This window comes from Sorghum bicolor, chromosome 6, assembly GCF_000003195.3.
Source record: "Sorghum bicolor cultivar BTx623 chromosome 6, Sorghum_bicolor_NCBIv3, whole genome shotgun sequence".
Lineage (NCBI taxonomy): Eukaryota > Viridiplantae > Streptophyta > Magnoliopsida > Poales > Poaceae > Sorghum > Sorghum bicolor.
The window spans coordinates 58,903,193-58,920,022 of NC_012875.2; the positions used below are offsets into that span (position 1 = coordinate 58,903,193).

General features: G+C 43.9%; 3 protein-coding genes across 3 annotated transcripts; all 3 read left to right on the forward strand.

Annotated features, from left to right (window-relative positions):
- On the forward strand, positions 126-3,503 carry LOC8070264 (tRNA-specific adenosine deaminase 1). Its single transcript, XM_002447217.2, has 8 exons — positions 126-891; positions 1,189-1,257; positions 1,984-2,082; positions 2,344-2,516; positions 2,580-2,656; positions 2,780-2,899; positions 2,988-3,075; positions 3,209-3,503. Exons 1-8 carry the CDS (start codon positions 468-470, stop codon positions 3,317-3,319), a joined length of 1,161 nt encoding a protein of 386 aa, XP_002447262.1. The 5' UTR covers positions 126-467; the 3' UTR covers positions 3,320-3,503.
- LOC8070265 (probable amino acid permease 7) lies at positions 5,629-8,254 on the forward strand. Its single transcript, XM_002447218.2, has 7 exons — positions 5,629-5,813; positions 5,962-6,210; positions 6,370-6,463; positions 6,571-6,788; positions 6,894-7,027; positions 7,230-7,457; positions 7,622-8,254. Exons 1-7 carry the CDS (start codon positions 5,717-5,719, stop codon positions 8,030-8,032), a joined length of 1,431 nt encoding a protein of 476 aa, XP_002447263.1. The 5' UTR covers positions 5,629-5,716; the 3' UTR covers positions 8,033-8,254.
- Positions 9,724-16,586, forward strand: LOC110436527 (protein PELOTA 1). Its single transcript, XM_021463709.1, has 16 exons — positions 9,724-9,926; positions 10,102-10,184; positions 10,727-10,802; positions 11,186-11,260; positions 11,344-11,400; positions 12,431-12,476; positions 12,745-12,820; positions 13,292-13,367; positions 13,451-13,483; positions 13,567-13,635; positions 13,874-13,980; positions 14,307-14,379; positions 14,526-14,564; positions 14,770-14,867; positions 15,615-15,721; positions 16,053-16,586. Exons 1-16 carry the CDS (start codon positions 9,876-9,878, stop codon positions 16,124-16,126), a joined length of 1,140 nt encoding a protein of 379 aa, XP_021319384.1. The 5' UTR covers positions 9,724-9,875; the 3' UTR covers positions 16,127-16,586.

A 16,830-nucleotide genomic window follows, 5' to 3' on the forward strand; every position in this document is an offset into this window, starting at 1 on the left:
CTCTAATTGCTTTCTCAAAAGCAGAGCTAATCTCCTTTCCAAAATAAAAGTCACGGCATGGGCCAGCCAGCCACATCTCTCGTCCCTGCGGCCTCTGTTACGGCCCATGAAGGCCCAGCGTCTCCTCGTCCATCCGCACCCCGAACCCCCTCATTGATCCGACCATCTAACTGGCGGCGTGTGCGAACCAGCGGAGGTGGAGCGGCGGCGCGGCGACGGCGGCTGGCGACCCTGCGTGAGCAGGCGAGGCGCGCGCGGACTAGACGAAGGAGCGAAGCGACGACGCCTGCGTCTGCGTGGGCGCACGACAGGCAGCAGAGCAGAGCTGCAGCCTACAACGACCTTGGGTCCTGGGTGGCCAGCAGCCGGTAGCATCACTGCAGCCAGAAGAGGCGCAGGTGGGCGCTGGCCAGGGCGCAGCAGGCTGCAGCGGTGACCCTGCTCCCGACGACCCATCGACGCCGTCCATGCTGTCCTCCTCCCCGGCGCCGCCACGAGAGGGCGCCGCCGTTCCCTCCTCCTGGGCGGAAGCCGCGTCCGCGGCGGCGCTCCGGCACTACCGCTCCCTGGCCAAGAAAGGGAAGCCGCAGGGGCGAGAGTCCACGGTCCTCGCCGCCTTCCTCCTCTCCACTCCGCATGACCCGCGCAGCCTCACTGTCCTCTCCATGGGCACCGGCACCAAGTGCCTCGGTGCCTCGATGCTCAGCGACCGCGGGGACCTCGTCCACGACGCGCACGCCGAGGTCATCGCTCGCCGCGCGCTGCTCCGCCTCGTCTACTCTGAGATCGGCCGCGGCGCCCCGCCTGATTGGCTGGTTGCTTCCGGGGATGGTGGGAGATGGAGGCTTAGGGATGGGCACTGCCTTCATCTTTACATCACCCAACTCCCATGTATGTACCATGGCAGCGAGTAAACACTGATGTTCTTTTGTTTGGATTTCGATTGCTTGTCCTAGAGCATGCTATGTAGGAGTAGAAGACAATGCTGAGCTAGGAATAGCGAAAATTTGCATTGCCCGGACTAATTGATCAGCAACCCTTCATCTTTGAATGTAAATTGGTACTTCTGCTGCTGCACTTTCTGAGACCTGTTCTATCATTTTTCAAGTCTGTTGTGGCAATATCGTGAAATAGTTTAATTACAGAACATAGTTTGATGGTTCCAGTTCATTTGGTAAAATTTTCTAGGTGGAGTCATGGCAGTACCACTGTCACAGTCCGAGTTACCACGGGAACAGCTGGATAGTGTGAATGGAGGTATGCTTCTATCTTGATGTTGTTGTTATGCATAGCAGTGGTAATTTTCAAGTTTTAGGTATGGCAGTGTCTTCCATGGTCCATGGCCTGGTAACAATTAGCTTGAGAATTGTTTAGTTTACCAATCAGATAGATTTTAGTTATGATGGTTACATGATTTTGTCTGCTGCCATGATCAGGGAGAAAATAGTAGCATGGTAGTGTGGTGCTCCTAGCTAGATGAATTTGACCTCTCTGCAACTTCCAGCTAAACTGGAACAGTGGAACTGGACTGCTTACATTCAGCCTAACTGGCACTCCAACAGCCAGCCAGCAACATCTGCAGCCCAAACAGTGGTTGTGACTGTTGCTGCAGCCATGAAGAAGCAAACAGCCGGAGCTTGCTCTCAGTTCTTCAACTGGAGCCGATTGGCTGCACAGCACAGCTACAACGCAACTTTAAGTAGAAGTGAGCAGAGTTTGATATGGTCTGTAGGTGTTTGATACGGTCTGCAGATGTTTTAAACAGCGAAACAACACAGTTTTTCAATGCTTAATGAGGGATCACGTTTAAACTCTCTAGGTGTTTGATACGGTCTGCGAGATTGGTAAATGTCGGCCTTTGTGTCCATTGGTTCTACCAACATAAGTTGAATTCATTGTATTGCCACAATTTAACAAAAGTATGTTTCCTCCTATTAATTTGTCATATATTTTCTAATACAACTATACTACTCTGTATATCAGATATTAGCTTTGTTCAGAGGAAGCCAGGGCGGGGTGATACAACATTGTCCATGAGCTGCTTTGACAAAATCACCCGCTGGAGTGTTGTAGGAATTCAAGGTTCGGTGTCCATGACAGTCTCTGAGTCAATTACACTTCTATGGATAAGATCAGAATTTTTTAACATGAGCTATTTATCATGTAACTGTAGTTATATATGTGGAACTTCCGGCTTCTATGTCAACATTGAATTGCCTATGCATCATCAATTCAGCATTGCTATTTTCTTGCATCCCATTACTACTTTTGTCATGTTATGCACTTTAGTGGTTACAAAGTGCCCAAAGGGGATAAATACTCTTTCTGTGCATTCTTCAACAGGTGCATTGCTGTCACATACACTGGAACCCTTGTATTTGTCCACAATTACTATTGGGCAATTACCTGGTGGTGCTCCTGAATGTTTCTCTGTTGAAAATAATATTAAGAAAGCCCTCGATGCTCGTCTGTCCTCTCTATCCAGCAAATTGCCATCTCCTTTTAAAGTGCAGAAGGTTGGTGTTCCTTTTCTTATATCCATTAACTTCTCCATGATAACGAATCATTTCTATCTGCAGCCAAAGGTTTTTGAAGCAGCTGTCCCACCAACAGAGTTTCAACAGATTTCTGGAGACGTACCCCCCTTGACATGCGGGTAGTAACGGTTTGTTCCATGAACTGGACCCTTTTTCCCCCTTTGGTCTCTTCCTTTATGCATCCGTTTATTGTGCCATTCTTTTTTACTGAAGTGTTAACTTTGTCGTCTATCTTTCACTAGGTACTCGATCTGTTGGAATAAATCTGGATTGCATGAAGTTGTCTTAGGAACAACTGGTAGGAAACAAGGAACCTCATCAAAGGCAGCACACTTGCCCTCCACCGAGTCATTGCTCTGCAAGTAAGAGGGTCCTTCCTTCCGTTAATTTCTTCCGTCGCAATTCTGATGCAAAACTGTTGAGGGGGCTGTGTGTTGAGTGTTGTCCCAGGAGAAGACTGCTAGAAGCATTCATGTCCCTTGAACATCCATTGGTAGGGCAACTCAAGTGTGAGGAGCTATCTTACCGTGCACTTAAGGTACTTCATGATCTCTTGGATAAACTGATGTTTAATAACACAACATTTGAATTCGGCTAGGTGCTTCCTATTTATTCACCTGCTACCAGCATTTGAATCGATTATAGACGTATCTGATTTTCTTCTGTTGCAGGATACGGCTCATGAATACCATCACACGCTTGAGCTCCTCAGGAAGACCCCATTTTTTGGCTGCTGGCCAGCTAAGCCTACATTTGTTGATTCGTTTCCAGTTTCACGGTGATGGCTCATGAACTGGTGAATACCATCATCTTGTTTCTTTTTTTATTATTATTTAAAAAACATAGGACTGATCCGGGCTTTGTTCTGTGTGAATATGTATATGTTGGTGGTCCATGAATGTATCGAACTGAATATATGCATGCGTGCAGCTGTCACTTGATTCCAAGCACCCCCCCTCCCCTGTATTTTATGATTTGATCATCTTAACATCCTACTCTGCCTCTGCGTACTCTGAGTACATGACAATTGCATAGAAATTCCAACTAAGGTCTTGTTTGATGTAGTCGGATTCGCATCAATCCATATGTTGGGGTGGGTTGGAGTGAAACTTGAACTAAATTCCATCCCAATCCACTCCAACACACGTGGATTGAGGCCAAACAAAGCCTAAGGGCCGGGTAGGAATGCAGGAACTAGCCACTAATACAATAAATCATGCGCCTGGGAAGGAACAAAAACTATACAATGACAAAAAAGAAAGAAAGAAAAGAAAGCGTATAAGATGGGCTAAATTTTCATAAGTATGCAGCCCATCTCCACCTCAACTTGCTATCTTGAGTAGCTGGCGGCCAAGGCTGAGAGGTAAAGCATCAGTTGTCTCGGACAAATTCTGAATGATAGGATTTCAAGTTCTTTTAACTCGAGAAGATGTCAAGTTTATCAGGAGGTAGCGTGAGCACTGAATAACTGATGCATTCCTCATTTCTGCTCTTATTACTGCTCTCAGCACGCGGTGGACGCGGGCCGCGGCTAGTAGCAAAAATTCCTGGACGAGCCTGCACGGCACATGCTCCAGGTTGTTTTTAAGGTTCATCGGTGTCAGGCCGTCGTCAGCCGCTGCCGGTCCATTTGGGCCTTGGCCTTGTTTAGTTCCCAAAAAATTTTGCAAAACTTTTCAGATTTCCCGTCACATCGAATCTTTAAACATATGCATGGAGTATTAAATATAGATAAAAATAAAAACTAATTACACAGTTTGGTCGGAATTGACGAGACGAATCTTTTGAGCCTATTTAGTCTATAATTAGATAATATTTGTCAAATACAAACGAAAGTGCTACTATTCACATTTTGCAAAAAATTTTGGAAGTAAACAAGGCCTTGTTTAGTTCCAAAAAATTTGCAAAATGTGAACAGTACCAATTTCGTTTGTATTTGACAAATATTGTCCAATCATGAACTAACTAGGCTCAAAAGATTCGTCTCGTCAATTTCGATCAAACTGTGTAATTAGTTTTTATTTTCATCTATATTTAATACTTCATGCATACGTCTAAAGATTCGATGTGACGGGGAATCTGAAAAATTTTGCAAAATTTATAAGGAACTAAACAAGGCCTTGTTCTCGACGGACGGAGATCCTGGAATCCGGAGGATCTGCCTGACGGTCTCTGTCCATCAATGATGGAGGCAGAGCAGATGGGCTTGTGGCCGCGGCCACCACGTGACCCGTGAACGAAGAGCCATGCCAACCACGTTATCCTCATCAGAAAGGCTTGCTGAACCCATATGAAATCCGATGGTCCTCTCGACCTCTGCTGGTAGGTGGTAGCAGTGGATGGGTCATGCTTGCCTGGATGATGAGCAAGCACGAGAGGGAAGAGAGGCAGTGTGCGTCTGAGTCTGGCTCTCAGCCAAAGTAGAGTGACTTGCCCATCCGGGAAGGCAAAGAGAGATCATGATAGCACGCTTAATCGGCCGGGCAACGCCAACGCCAACGCCCGTCGGCGAAACGGCTCCAAAATTAATTAATCCATGCATCAATCAGTGAGTCCAAACCCGGGAAAAATCTCCCCTTTCGTGCAAGCTACTGAGAACTGGCTCGCCTCGTCTGGAGACGGAGAATCCTGACAACGCATGTGGCCTGCCTGGTCTCGTCAGAGAAATCGCAAGAACCGGCAGTTCGTAGTACTACCAGTAGCGCGAAAACCAGGGCGCCACGCTATCCCGGGCCGGCGTTCCTGTCGATGAGACAAAAGTCTCCGCCCGGCCATGCCCAAGGTCCGCGACCCACCAAGGCCTTGTTTAGTTCCGAAAATTTTTGGGAAATGGACACTGTAGCATTTTCGTTTTCGTTTATATTTGATAAATATTGTCCAATTATGGACTAACTAGGCTCAAAAGATTCGTCTGGTCAATTTCGACCAAACTGTGCAATTAGTTTTTATTTTCGTCTATATTTAATACTCCATGCATACGTCTAAAAATTCGATGTGACGGGAAATATGAAAAATTTTGCAAAATTTCCAGAGGCCCGATACGGTGACAAGGATCTATCGCTAGCGCCGATGAGCTATCCTCTTTGCTCACTACTAGTCCACGCTAGTCTTCAGTCCTCTCACACGGCTGCACCAGTCAGTACAAGCTTTCAGCTGGTTCCCTCCAACGCCGCTGGCCAATGGCGCACCACCACGGCAGCCACTCCCTGGAGGTCGCCGCCGCCGCCGGCGGCCCTGGCCCCGAGCTCGACGACGACGGCCACGCCGCGCGCACGGGTACCACCACCACCACCACCACTGACACCTTATCTCCCTAGCTCCCGCGCCTTGTGTCGAATGAATCAAATTCGCTGTGGTTGAATTTCTTCCTTCCTTTCTTTGCGCGTTTCTCTCGTCGTCGTCACCGTTGGGCGGCGCGCGGCAGGCAACATATGGACCTGCTTCGCGCACATCATCACCGCCATAATCGGCGCCGGCGTGCTGGCGCTCTCGTGGAGCGTCGCGCAGCTCGGCTGGGTGGGCGGCCCCATCGCCATGCTCTGCTTCGCCTTCGTCACCTACCTCTCCGCCTTCCTCCTCTCCCACTGCTACAGGTCCCCTGTCCACTCTGATGATGGCTCCCAGAAACGCCAGAGGAACTACACCTACATGGACGCCGTCAGGACGCACCTGGGTACGCTGTCTTTTCCTGCGTTGCGACCGTGCATCTTTGTTCTTGTTCCTGTCGTCTCTGTTCTCAGCTCCGTGTAGAATACTACTGTATGTGCCTTTGCTCAGTGCTCACTGCTATCTTTCCATGGCGTGGCGACTGATCGATGAGCAACGCGTGCAGGGGAGAAGCGCACCTGGCTCTGCGGACTGTTGCAGTACCTCAACCTGTACGGGACGGCGATCGCCTACACCATCACCACGGCAACATGCCTCAGGTACATACGCCGATCCATTCCCGGCCCGCTCTTCGATCTCCTGGATATGTTTTCCACTTGCCAGCCGAGCCAGCCATGCACGGTAATGCATGCACACTGTGGCGCAGGGCGATCGTGAGGGCCAACTGCTACCACAGCCGAGGGCACGACGCACCCTGCGGCGCCGGCGGTGACCACCTCTACATGCTGCTGTTTGGGGCGGCCCAGGTGGTGCTGTCCTTCATTCCCAACTTCCACAACATGGCCTGGCTCTCCGTCGTCGCCGCCGTCATGTCCTTCACCTACTCCACCATCGGCCTCGGCCTCGGCCTCGCCAAGACCATAGGTAACTGACATCATGCTTGACAATTTTGGTAGAGATTCCAGCATTATTGATTCAGACATCGATGTGAATATATATTCTTGTGCGTATGTAAATCGAATCGATCAGAAAATGGGGCGATCAAAGGAAGCGTCACCGGAGTTCCCATGAGCACCCCGGCGCAGAAAGTCTGGCGAGTCGCTCAGGCCATCGGAGACATCGCATTCGCCTATCCGTACACAATTGTCCTGCTGGAGATACAGGTATGCAGCCATCTGTTCACTTTTCAGAGTGTGAACTTGTTAATTAAAGCAGCGTGAGTGTTCACTGTTCAGTGTGGGTAGTATTACATCAGGGAGCTTTGTTAATTTTTCCTTTTCAACAGGAGTATTATCACTGAAAGCGAAATTTACAATACTGGTATATATGTCTTTGCTGAAAACATGCAATTAATTAAATAAACAGGACACGCTCAAATCGCCGCCACCAGAGAGCGAGACGATGCAGAAGGGGAACGTGATCGCGGTCCTGGCCACCACGTTCTTCTACCTCGCCGTGAGCTGCTTCGGTTACGCCGCCTTCGGCAACGCCGCGCCGGGCAACCTGCTCACCGGCTTCGGCTTCTACGAGCCCTACTGGCTCATCGACTTCGCCAACGCCTGCATCGTGCTCCACCTGCTTGGTGGCTACCAGGTCAGTCAGTAAGTGACACAGCACACTGGACACGCACGCTGCCACGCTCATGCATGTCGCCACCACCTGCACTGCAATGCAAGCAAAAGGCACACGCCGCTAGTTTCTCTCTGACAAAACAAAGTCGTCACTTCAGAGACTTGCATGGCTCTGTGTTCATGCAGATGTTCAGCCAGCAGATCTTCACCTTCGCGGACCGGTCCTTGGCGGCCAGGTTCCCGAACAGCGCGTTCGTGAACAAATCCTACGCCGTGAAGGTGCCCGGCGTGCCGGCGTCGTGGAGCTACAGGCTGAACCTGCAGCGGGTGTGCTTCCGGACGGCGTACGTGGCGAGCACAACGGGGCTGGCCTTGCTCTTTCCCTACTTCAACGAGGTGCTGGGCGTGCTGGGCGCCGTCGTCTTCTGGCCACTCGCCATCTACCTCCCCGTCGAGATGTACTGCGTCCAGCGCGGGGTCCGGCCGTGGACGCGGACGTGGGTCGCGCTCCAGGCATTCAGCGCCGTCTGCTTCGTCGTCGGCACCTTCGCCTTCGTCGGCTCCGTCGAGGGCGTCATCCGCAAGAGGCTCGGCTAGTGTTGTGTGTGCTAGTAGTGCCTCACCATCGAAGTGTAAAGAGGGCAAACTGTACCTAAGTTTTTTTTTTATTTCCCTGTGTTGTGTGTTCGTTTTAGCTATGATGATTGATGAATATATATCTAACCGTGATTGTTTAGATCCAAAAGCTCTTGTTTATTGCTGATGCTGTTCACTAGGTCGTTGTCTTTAATTTTATGGCAAGAGGTGTGTTTGGCTGCTTGTAGAAGGGGTCACCTTGCACTGATGCCCGGGTGCGTATTAATAATCTTTGGGAGAATAAGGTTCGGTGTTTAGGCCTTGTTTAGTTGACCCTAAAACAAAAAAAAAGATTTCTCGTCACATCGAATCTTGCGGCACATGCATGAAACATTAAATAGAGATGAAAAAAACAAAAACTAATTGCGCAGTTTGTCTGTAAATCGCGAGACAAATCTTTTAAGGCTAATTACTCCATAATTGGACAATGTTTGTCAAATAAAAACGAAAGTGCTATAGTGTCAAAATCCAAAAACTTTTTGGATCTAAACAAGGCCTTATATTCAAAACCAAAACAAAAGAACAAGGTTAGGTACTTAGGTTGCCCGCATCAATACACTGTTATGCCTAGATCAAGCATCTGTTTGTTCATGTAAAATCGCACACATTCTGCATGATGGCTGGTTTGATGCACAGGATTAAGCTTCCCGTCTAGTTTGGGAATCCCCCACTCTCTTTTCTCTCTTCACACACAACTGATAAGTGGAGTAAGGCCCATGGCATATATAGAGTGTAGAGTAGAGAAGATTTTAGGAGATTGTTGAAGTGCGATAAGAAATAGGAGTTGAAATATGGATGAGTGACTCTCATTTGTAGGTGATAGCGGGCCAAAATTTGAGGGATCGGTTGAAGTTTCCCTAATATAGTTAGATTTTTCCAGCCTTTTTCTGTCAATCATAAGCTACCATTTGTCAATCATAACCTGCCCTTGCTAGCAAATAAAAAGGTGTTTTCCGAGGAGAAAGCCAATACTCCATTTGTGAAATGCATTTTTAGCGTTCTCGTCAACCGTCCGTGTAATACTTATATGCAAAGATGTAGCGTGACACTGAATATAATGTTAAATTTGGCATAACATATGTTGTATCAAACTTTTATGTTATGAAAAAATCCCATGACTACAAAATAAATGAACAATCGTTTTGTAATGGAACATGCTCATGAGATATAGTATGCAAATGAACTCGAGCTCTTCATTAAGTATCCTTTACCCAACAAGTTTGTGTCTTAATGTATAATTGCAAAGCTACATCCTACGTTTCAAATTATAAGATATTTAGACTTTTCTATATATTTAACTTTTGCTATATATTGAGATATACATTTTGTTTAGACACATACTAAAAAACAATTTGCATTTATAAAAGTCAAAATATTTTATAATTTGAAACAGAAAGTACAGTCCTCGTAAACTAATTTTGCCATTACACTTTGGGTAAGATAAGATGCGACTTTGCAAGGAGCCCCGTGTACTCCCGGTACACAGGCCAGGGTTTTTTTGAGATATCCTCGGAGTCGGGCCTACGGTCTACTTTATCCAATGGGCCATAGTACGTGGGTCAGCTACCCAGGCTTGGCCGGTTGGGCCACATCCTACTGGACACCATTCTGGCTTTCTGGGCGGTCACGGTTATCGCGTTCCCTTCCAATCGGGTCACAAACAAACAAAAACACGTGCCCCTTCTCTCCTACACGAACTCGACACTTTCCCATCCCCTCGCCGTTCCGCCGCGATTCACCCCCGCCACGCCCGCCGCCGTCGACGCAAAGCCGCGCGCGAGGCCTCTCCCCTTCGCCAGCAGCGATGAAGCTCGTCCACCGCAACCTCGTCCGCAACGGGCCTGGCTCCGTCAAGGTCCTCTTACCTCTCGCTCCGTCCCTTTATGTCGCTCGGTGCTCGCTGTGCGAGCACTCCTGTTGCTTGTTGGGTTCACCTTGTTCAGGCGGGCTGGGGTTAGGGCTGACCCAACCGCTGGGGTTCTGTGGGTTGCTTGATTGCTGCTGATTCGGCTTACGGTCGTGGTCTGCAGTTGGTGCCGGAGGAAGAGGACGACTTGTGGCACGCGTACAACCTCATTGCTGTCGGTGACAACCTCCAGGCCGTCACCGTTCGGTGAGTGCATTTTTTTATGCGTGCAACTTGGTTCAGCTCTTACTCTCCTCGCTGACTAGTGCTCCTGTGGATGTGAAAAGCCGCTGCAACTTTTAGGCTATCGGGTTTTCCAGCTTAAGGAGTGAAGTTTTGCAAAGCTTTTCGATTTGTTAATCTCTTGGTCTATGACTGAAACTCTAGAAGTGAAATTAGGGGAGGTATCTGTAGTACCAACTACCAAGGCATGGTTATCATAGTTGTTCCATGACTCCAGAAATGAGATAGACTGACAGTTTTAAGCTGTTCAATAGGATTTGGGATGTGGCGTATTTTTATCCACTAATTCTACTTTATTCAAAGGGTTCTTTGTTGCAGCTCCCCACTGTCATTCATACTTATGTAATGCGCACATACTTTCAAGTCTTTGATCATAACTGCAACATTTTGGGGATAGTAGTTCAAGTCTGCATCCATTGCTTTCTCTTGCATGTGTGCATATTATGTAAATTTTGAATCTCCTTATTCTGAAGTTACATGAGGGATTGTTCTTCTTCTGGTTCCAGGAAAGTGCTGAGAGAGGTGGCATCTGGAGGACGTGATGCCGAGCGTGTGAAGCTTAAGTTAGAAATTGTAGTTGAGGTGATGCATCATCTTTCTGTGTTGTCTTTCTTTCTCCATGATTCCATATATTATCCTTTGACATGTCAATTGACAGCCATCATTATTGGTTGTCAAGTTAGCCAACTTTGTGGAGTTGTGGTTAAAATTGTTGCTGACTTCAGGATATCTCTGTTCCAGACGTGTGAAAAAGGCCTGGAAAAATGCTGCGTAAACTGATAGTTCTGTCAAAACTGAGCAAATACTTTTAGGAGGATCTAGTTAAACAAACCTGTTATATTTCTAGCTGTTGATTTTATTTTTTCTGTTTCTTTTGGCTTTGTTTCCTATCCTTTCCAATGCTATTAAACCTTAACCACTTGTCTACGTTGATAATTGAGTGTGTCCTTTGTTTTGTAATGAAGTCTGTAGACTATGACAAGGAGGGATCTGTCTTACGTGTGCGTGGAAAAAATATCACTGAGAATGATCATGTGAAGGTTAATGATTCTTTTTTACTTAATACTACTACTATTTGATGTGAATAACCTTGTTAAGCTAATCTTTTTCTTCCTGAATGAAGATTGGCCAGTTCCACACATTAGAGCTTGAGCTGAAAAGACCTTTTGTTCTACGAAAGGTATTGTTTAAATATCAAGCAAGTTTATCTCAATAAATATGAAAGATCTAATTATTCTGATTTTTTTAACCCAATGGTATAGGCCGATACTTCTCTCTTTTCAGTTAATACTTACTCCTGCTGTCCTGGAATACAAGGTATTCCTAGGAATTTTAGAACATATTATGTGGTAAACCAAATGACACATGTAACCCTTCTTGGTTACCTATTTGGGTTAGTAATAGAAATTAATAGTCCTTATAAAAAGTAGAAATTAACGGTAGGTATGCATGTGAATGTTGCCTTTTTAAACTGAGTTGGAGGATTGGTTCATCTAGAATCCCTTATTATTTAGGACAACTTTTGAATGCTTGGATACCTTGTAATAATGTACTAGCAGCTGTTTGTCTACACTCTACTATATAAATTACTGGTCCTGCCATATTCTTAGGATGTCCAAAAATGTGCAGCTTTTTTTTTTCTTCTTCTTCATATAAGCTCAACCCTTCTTCTGTATCTTATGTGGCAAGGCCAACATGTTAATGTAATAGGAAAAACTAAGCACCTCCATCAGCTGCCACATCAATTGTACATTCTAATAAGCATATAAAAGTCATCAACATTTTTTGAATTGCTTGACATGAGGCTTCTGGCTACCTATGCAATATTTCCTATGGTGATTATGCTTATTGCTTCCACTTATTTACTACCGAATTAAAAGCTTGCAGTTTGAGGCATGATAGTGCCATTGTTTTTGTCCCTAATCTTCTGAGCTTGATGATTGCTGCCCATGAACCTAATGTTCTTTTCAGTTATTTTTGCTTGTAATTTTAATTTTTATTAATAACTTTGTACTTCGGAAAGCAATCAGAATGTTTCAGCTTTTCTCTTTTTCGCTATTGATGTTAGAGTAGTATCCTCTCCACTATGCTCATCATGCTGTATTGCAGTGGAATTTTGGAGTGTTAATTGATATTTCTCGGGGTGATGCGTTTCAATCTTTTTCGTTGCTACTTTTTTTTCTTCAATGATGCATGTGCATCTTGTGTAGGAAATTTGGGATTGGTTGGCACTTGAGACCATCCAGCAAGCATGTGGTATGTGATTTTGACCCGTCATTTGGATATATATGGATATCTGCTCAATCAAATATTAATCTCTTCTTCCATTTCTAAAATAAGTTGGTGTTAACAATTTAACATGGTGTGCATATGATACCTGTTGTGCTTTACCATCTTGTGAGTTTGACCAAGATATAAACCACTATTTGGTTCCATTTCCCAAGATTAGCTTTTCTGCTCACTCTCTGTTGTTTATCTATATGAAACCTAGTGTTTTAATTGAGTCTATCCAAACCTATTGTAGATCCTGCTGCAAGTGCTGATCTAGCAGTTATTCTCATGCAAGAAGGACTTGCCCACTTATTCCTCATTGGCAGAAGGTGTGTGAAACTGTTGCACCATCACAAAATAACAAATATTGATTTTAATATTTATTTAATTGTTTTATTTTATGTGTCTAAGATTTCAATGTTGTTATCTAGTACATAAGAGTTCATTTCTTAGAACTAGCACTTCTGGACTCTGGTTCACTCATGCTAAGAGTGTCTGTGCACCACCTGTATAAATCCTTTGCTTTCTGCACACCTTTTATATGTTTTTCCTGTTCTGTATATGTGGGCCATTTATTCATTATTGGACTTTCGGAGGAATAGTAATTCCATGAATGTGAAAATAAGAAAAAGGAGAAATATTCTGAATATATTTTTTTCTATAGGTTTCCTCTCCCTAAGCGGTTACACATTTCAAGATTATAATTTATATTTTTAACTGAACATGTATTGCCATATATATGGCATCCTGATGTACCATTTTCTTGTTGTATTTTTAATGGTTTCGATTCTTCTGAACAGCATAACAGCAACCCGGGCACGTATTGAAACATCAATTCCGAGGAAGCATGGCCCTGCAATTGCTGGCTACGAGACGGTATGACTGGTTCTGTTAATTAACTACATGACAAGATTGCTATGTTTACTTCCTACTGATTTCCACTTTCTGTTGTTCTGTAGGCCCTCAAGAAGTTCTTTGAGCATGTTTTGCAAGTAAGCTATTCACACGAAGTTATGCAAATGTGAACATGCATACAGACAACAATTGACCGATGCATTACATTACTTGGTTGAAGGCATTGCTGAAACACATTGATTTTGAAGTAGTCCAGTGTGTTGTAATTGCAAGCCCAGGTTTTACGAAGGTAATCCTCTCTTTTTTAAAGGGGAAACAATGTACTATACAGTAGCTCGTTTATAAGGGGCATAAGTCTCAGCTGTGTGCTGCTAGGCGTGTGTTCACTCTTCATTTAGTCTGGTGTCAAAATCCATCTGTCGTTATGTTCTAGTTACCACCGTTACTTGCATAAAGTTGAATACTCGTATGCTAAGCAAAAAAATATCAACTTATGTAGTTTTTTGGTTCCCTTTTTATCGTAACAGGATCAGTTCCGTGATTATTTGTTTCTTGAAGCTGCACGGCGAGATTTAAGAGTAATAATTGAGAACAAGCAACGCCTTGTTCTGGCACATGCAACATCAGGTTACAAGTGAGTTCTTCCATCTTTCTATGCCTGGATAGTTTTGTTATGTGGGGATAAGGTACTAGCACCAATTCTTAAACAGTGTAATGTGTACGGTTTTATGCAAGCTGCCTAGCATTAGCAGTTTAGCTTTCTGACCTGTTGGAAACTTATATTGTCAATTACTATTGTTTCATAGATGGTCCTTCTGGAACGATAATCCTCTTAACTAATTCTGTATTTGCTAAATGACTACTGGATTATGTTACTTATTTATTTTATCATATTTTGTCCTTTTACCCATTCAAGTGTCCTAAGTTAATTTCTATTTGTTTGCTGGTTTCATTTGTTAGGCATAGTTTGAAGGAAGTTTTGGATACCCCTGGTGTGATGGCACTGATAAAAGATACAAAAGCAGCACAAGAGGTAAGCCTGACTATAAATTATACATGTTACTAGATATGCTAATTTATGTATGAAGCTTTCTTAAACACTTCAGTTTTTAATGCACATTACACTCAGTTCTCTTAGTTGTTAATCTTTGTAATTGTTTTCTAATTTCTACTTTGCAGGTCCGAGCTCTGCAGGATTTCTTCAATATGCTTACTAATGTAAGTGTCTTCAAGTGATTTTTTAACAGTCTAAGTGTGCAATAACTATATGGAATTTCTCTATTCTGGTGCTACTGTTTTGAGTTAACCCTTTATGCGTGCTGTTCCCTTTTCAAAAGATAAAGTTAAATAAGGATTTTATGTGTATAAATTATAGCTGCTAATGCACTTAGTTGAAGCATATCTGTTTGCTGATTAATTTCAGGACCCAGCTCGTGCTTGTTATGGACCAAAGCATGTTGAGATTGCACATGAACAATATGCTGCTGTCCAGACTCTTTTAATAACTGATACTTTGTTTCGGTAAGCTGCTGTTCATAAAACTTCGATTTGTTGTGATTGTCAATAGAACATAAGAAAGATTACAATCATAGGAAATAAAGGCAAATCTCTCTTGGAGAAGGCCCATGCAGGCCCATATATTACGCTATCTAAGCTGGCGTAACTATCTAAGGATATTTTGGTTTTGCCTCGCATGTTATGAGGAAGCAATAGATTAGATTAATGAACTATCTGGGATTTCCAAAAAAAAAATGTTAGTTTTCTTGTCCTTAATTTCCCTGATATATATGGCACTCACCAAGATGACCACAGTAGCAATCATCAGACCTAACTAATAATGAGTACAAACTTGGGAAAAGAATGCAGTCATTCCTGGATGTAGGCAGTTCATTGCAAATCATATTCTAGGGACATCTTGCCACTGAACTCACTCAGCTAATGATACTAACAGCATTTTCAAACTGATCATTTCCAGAAGAGCACTTAATTTATGGTCCTCGGTCAACAATCAACAATTCCTTACTGTTATGCCAGCCATAACAAGTGGTGTCCAATACACAGTACTGAACATATTGTTGCTACGCACATCTTATATGATTTGAAACAGGAGTTTATGCATTACAACTACTTTACCTATGTCTTAAACTTCTAATTTGAAATAATCTCCCTACTCCATTCTATCCTACTTGTCCTTGGTAGTACTTTACTACATGGAATTTCCTGTGGTGACTGGTGAGAATAACAATCAAACCTTCTCTTCACTTACAGGAACACTGACATTGCTACGAGGCAAAAGTATGTGAACTTGGTTGAAAATGTCAAGAAAAGTAATAGCACAGTGCACATATTTTCCTCAATGCATGTCTCCGGCGAACGTGAGTACTTCGCATTTATCATATGATTTATCCATGATTGTTCATTTAGTCATTTTCCACTGTAATCGATGAAATGCACACACTAAGCTCTTGCTCCGTCTGGTCATTAATAAATGATGTTTCATCAGAAAATCTAAAAGGGAAGGAAACAAGTCATTTTGCATGTTTGAAACGTCATTAATTAGTGTCCGGAGTTAGTATAATGTAGTAAGCTTTAAATAATAATAATAATAGATTTTATTCTTTGGAAGCAATTGGGAAAACATTGTTTACCTTTAAAATGTTTGCTGCATGCTTGTATTTAAATAACACTTGCCTTTTATTTGAACAGAGTTAGCGCAACTGACAGGAATAGCAGCTATACTTCGTTTTCCCCTTCCTCAACTAGAGGACATCGAGATGTGATGACACCAACCTTTTTGCTGCTTGTTTAACATTCTTTTTGGTTGTGATCTGTTAACATATTACCGATATCATGTGTAACCTTATGCAGCTGATTTGATATGGTATAGGCAACCCTGGAAAGGAATTCTGCTACTTTTAAGATATCCTACTAGTTGTAAATGGTCTGTTGTGCCTTGTTTGCTGGTCCCTTCTCTCATTTAAAGCCTGGTTATTTTTCACAACTTAAACTGAGTGCTTGTACTACATGTTCTTGATTTCAAGTCATAACCAAGTGCTTGAACTCCAGACATCAAAACTAATTTTCATGGGGCTCTTAGTTAGCAATAGGATACGGCGTTAATGCTGTTTCGTTGTGCCCCTTTCCCTTTATTTTATTTCTTTAGTTTGATGACAAGGGCATCATTTAATGACTTTATATGGAATCACCTTTAATATATGCTCAGCTGGAACTCTCCTGGAACATCTGGTGCTCTGATGGCCAACCTGTGCTCGTCTGTCACGCATTATTTATTGTTCGATTATTCGTCCCTTTTTTTTTCTTTCGTTTTTTTTTGTTCGGCCGAAATGCACCAGGTTTGCGTTGGAATTCTCAGTCGCGCGCGCGACGCGGAAACACACATTTCTTTCGTAATCAGAGAGGAAAACTATAGTTTGAAAAACATATACGTGTAGTCGCCGATCGGATACCACGAGCTGCATTTTCT

Coding starts and splice junctions, on each gene's coding strand:
- LOC8070264 (XM_002447217.2), top strand. CDS start 468: ATGCTGTCCTCCTCCCCGGCGCCGCCACGAGAGGGCGCCGCCGTTCCC. Junction 2,517..2,579: donor CTCCTTTTAAAGTGCAGAAG/GTTGGTGTTCCT, acceptor TTCTATCTGCAG/CCAAAGGTTTTTGAAGCAGC. Junction 2,900..2,987: donor ACCGAGTCATTGCTCTGCAA/GTAAGAGGGTCC, acceptor GTGTTGTCCCAG/GAGAAGACTGCTAGAAGCAT.
- LOC110436527 (XM_021463709.1), top strand. CDS start 9,876: ATGAAGCTCGTCCACCGCAACCTCGTCCGCAACGGGCCTGGCTCCGTC. Junction 12,477..12,744: donor GACCATCCAGCAAGCATGTG/GTATGTGATTTT, acceptor AACCTATTGTAG/ATCCTGCTGCAAGTGCTGAT. Junction 13,368..13,450: donor CAATTGCTGGCTACGAGACG/GTATGACTGGTT, acceptor GTTGTTCTGTAG/GCCCTCAAGAAGTTCTTTGA.
- LOC8070265 (XM_002447218.2), top strand. CDS start 5,717: ATGGCGCACCACCACGGCAGCCACTCCCTGGAGGTCGCCGCCGCCGCC. Junction 5,814..5,961: donor CGGCCACGCCGCGCGCACGG/GTACCACCACCA, acceptor GGCGCGCGGCAG/GCAACATATGGACCTGCTTC. Junction 6,789..6,893: donor CGGCCTCGCCAAGACCATAG/GTAACTGACATC, acceptor CGAATCGATCAG/AAAATGGGGCGATCAAAGGA.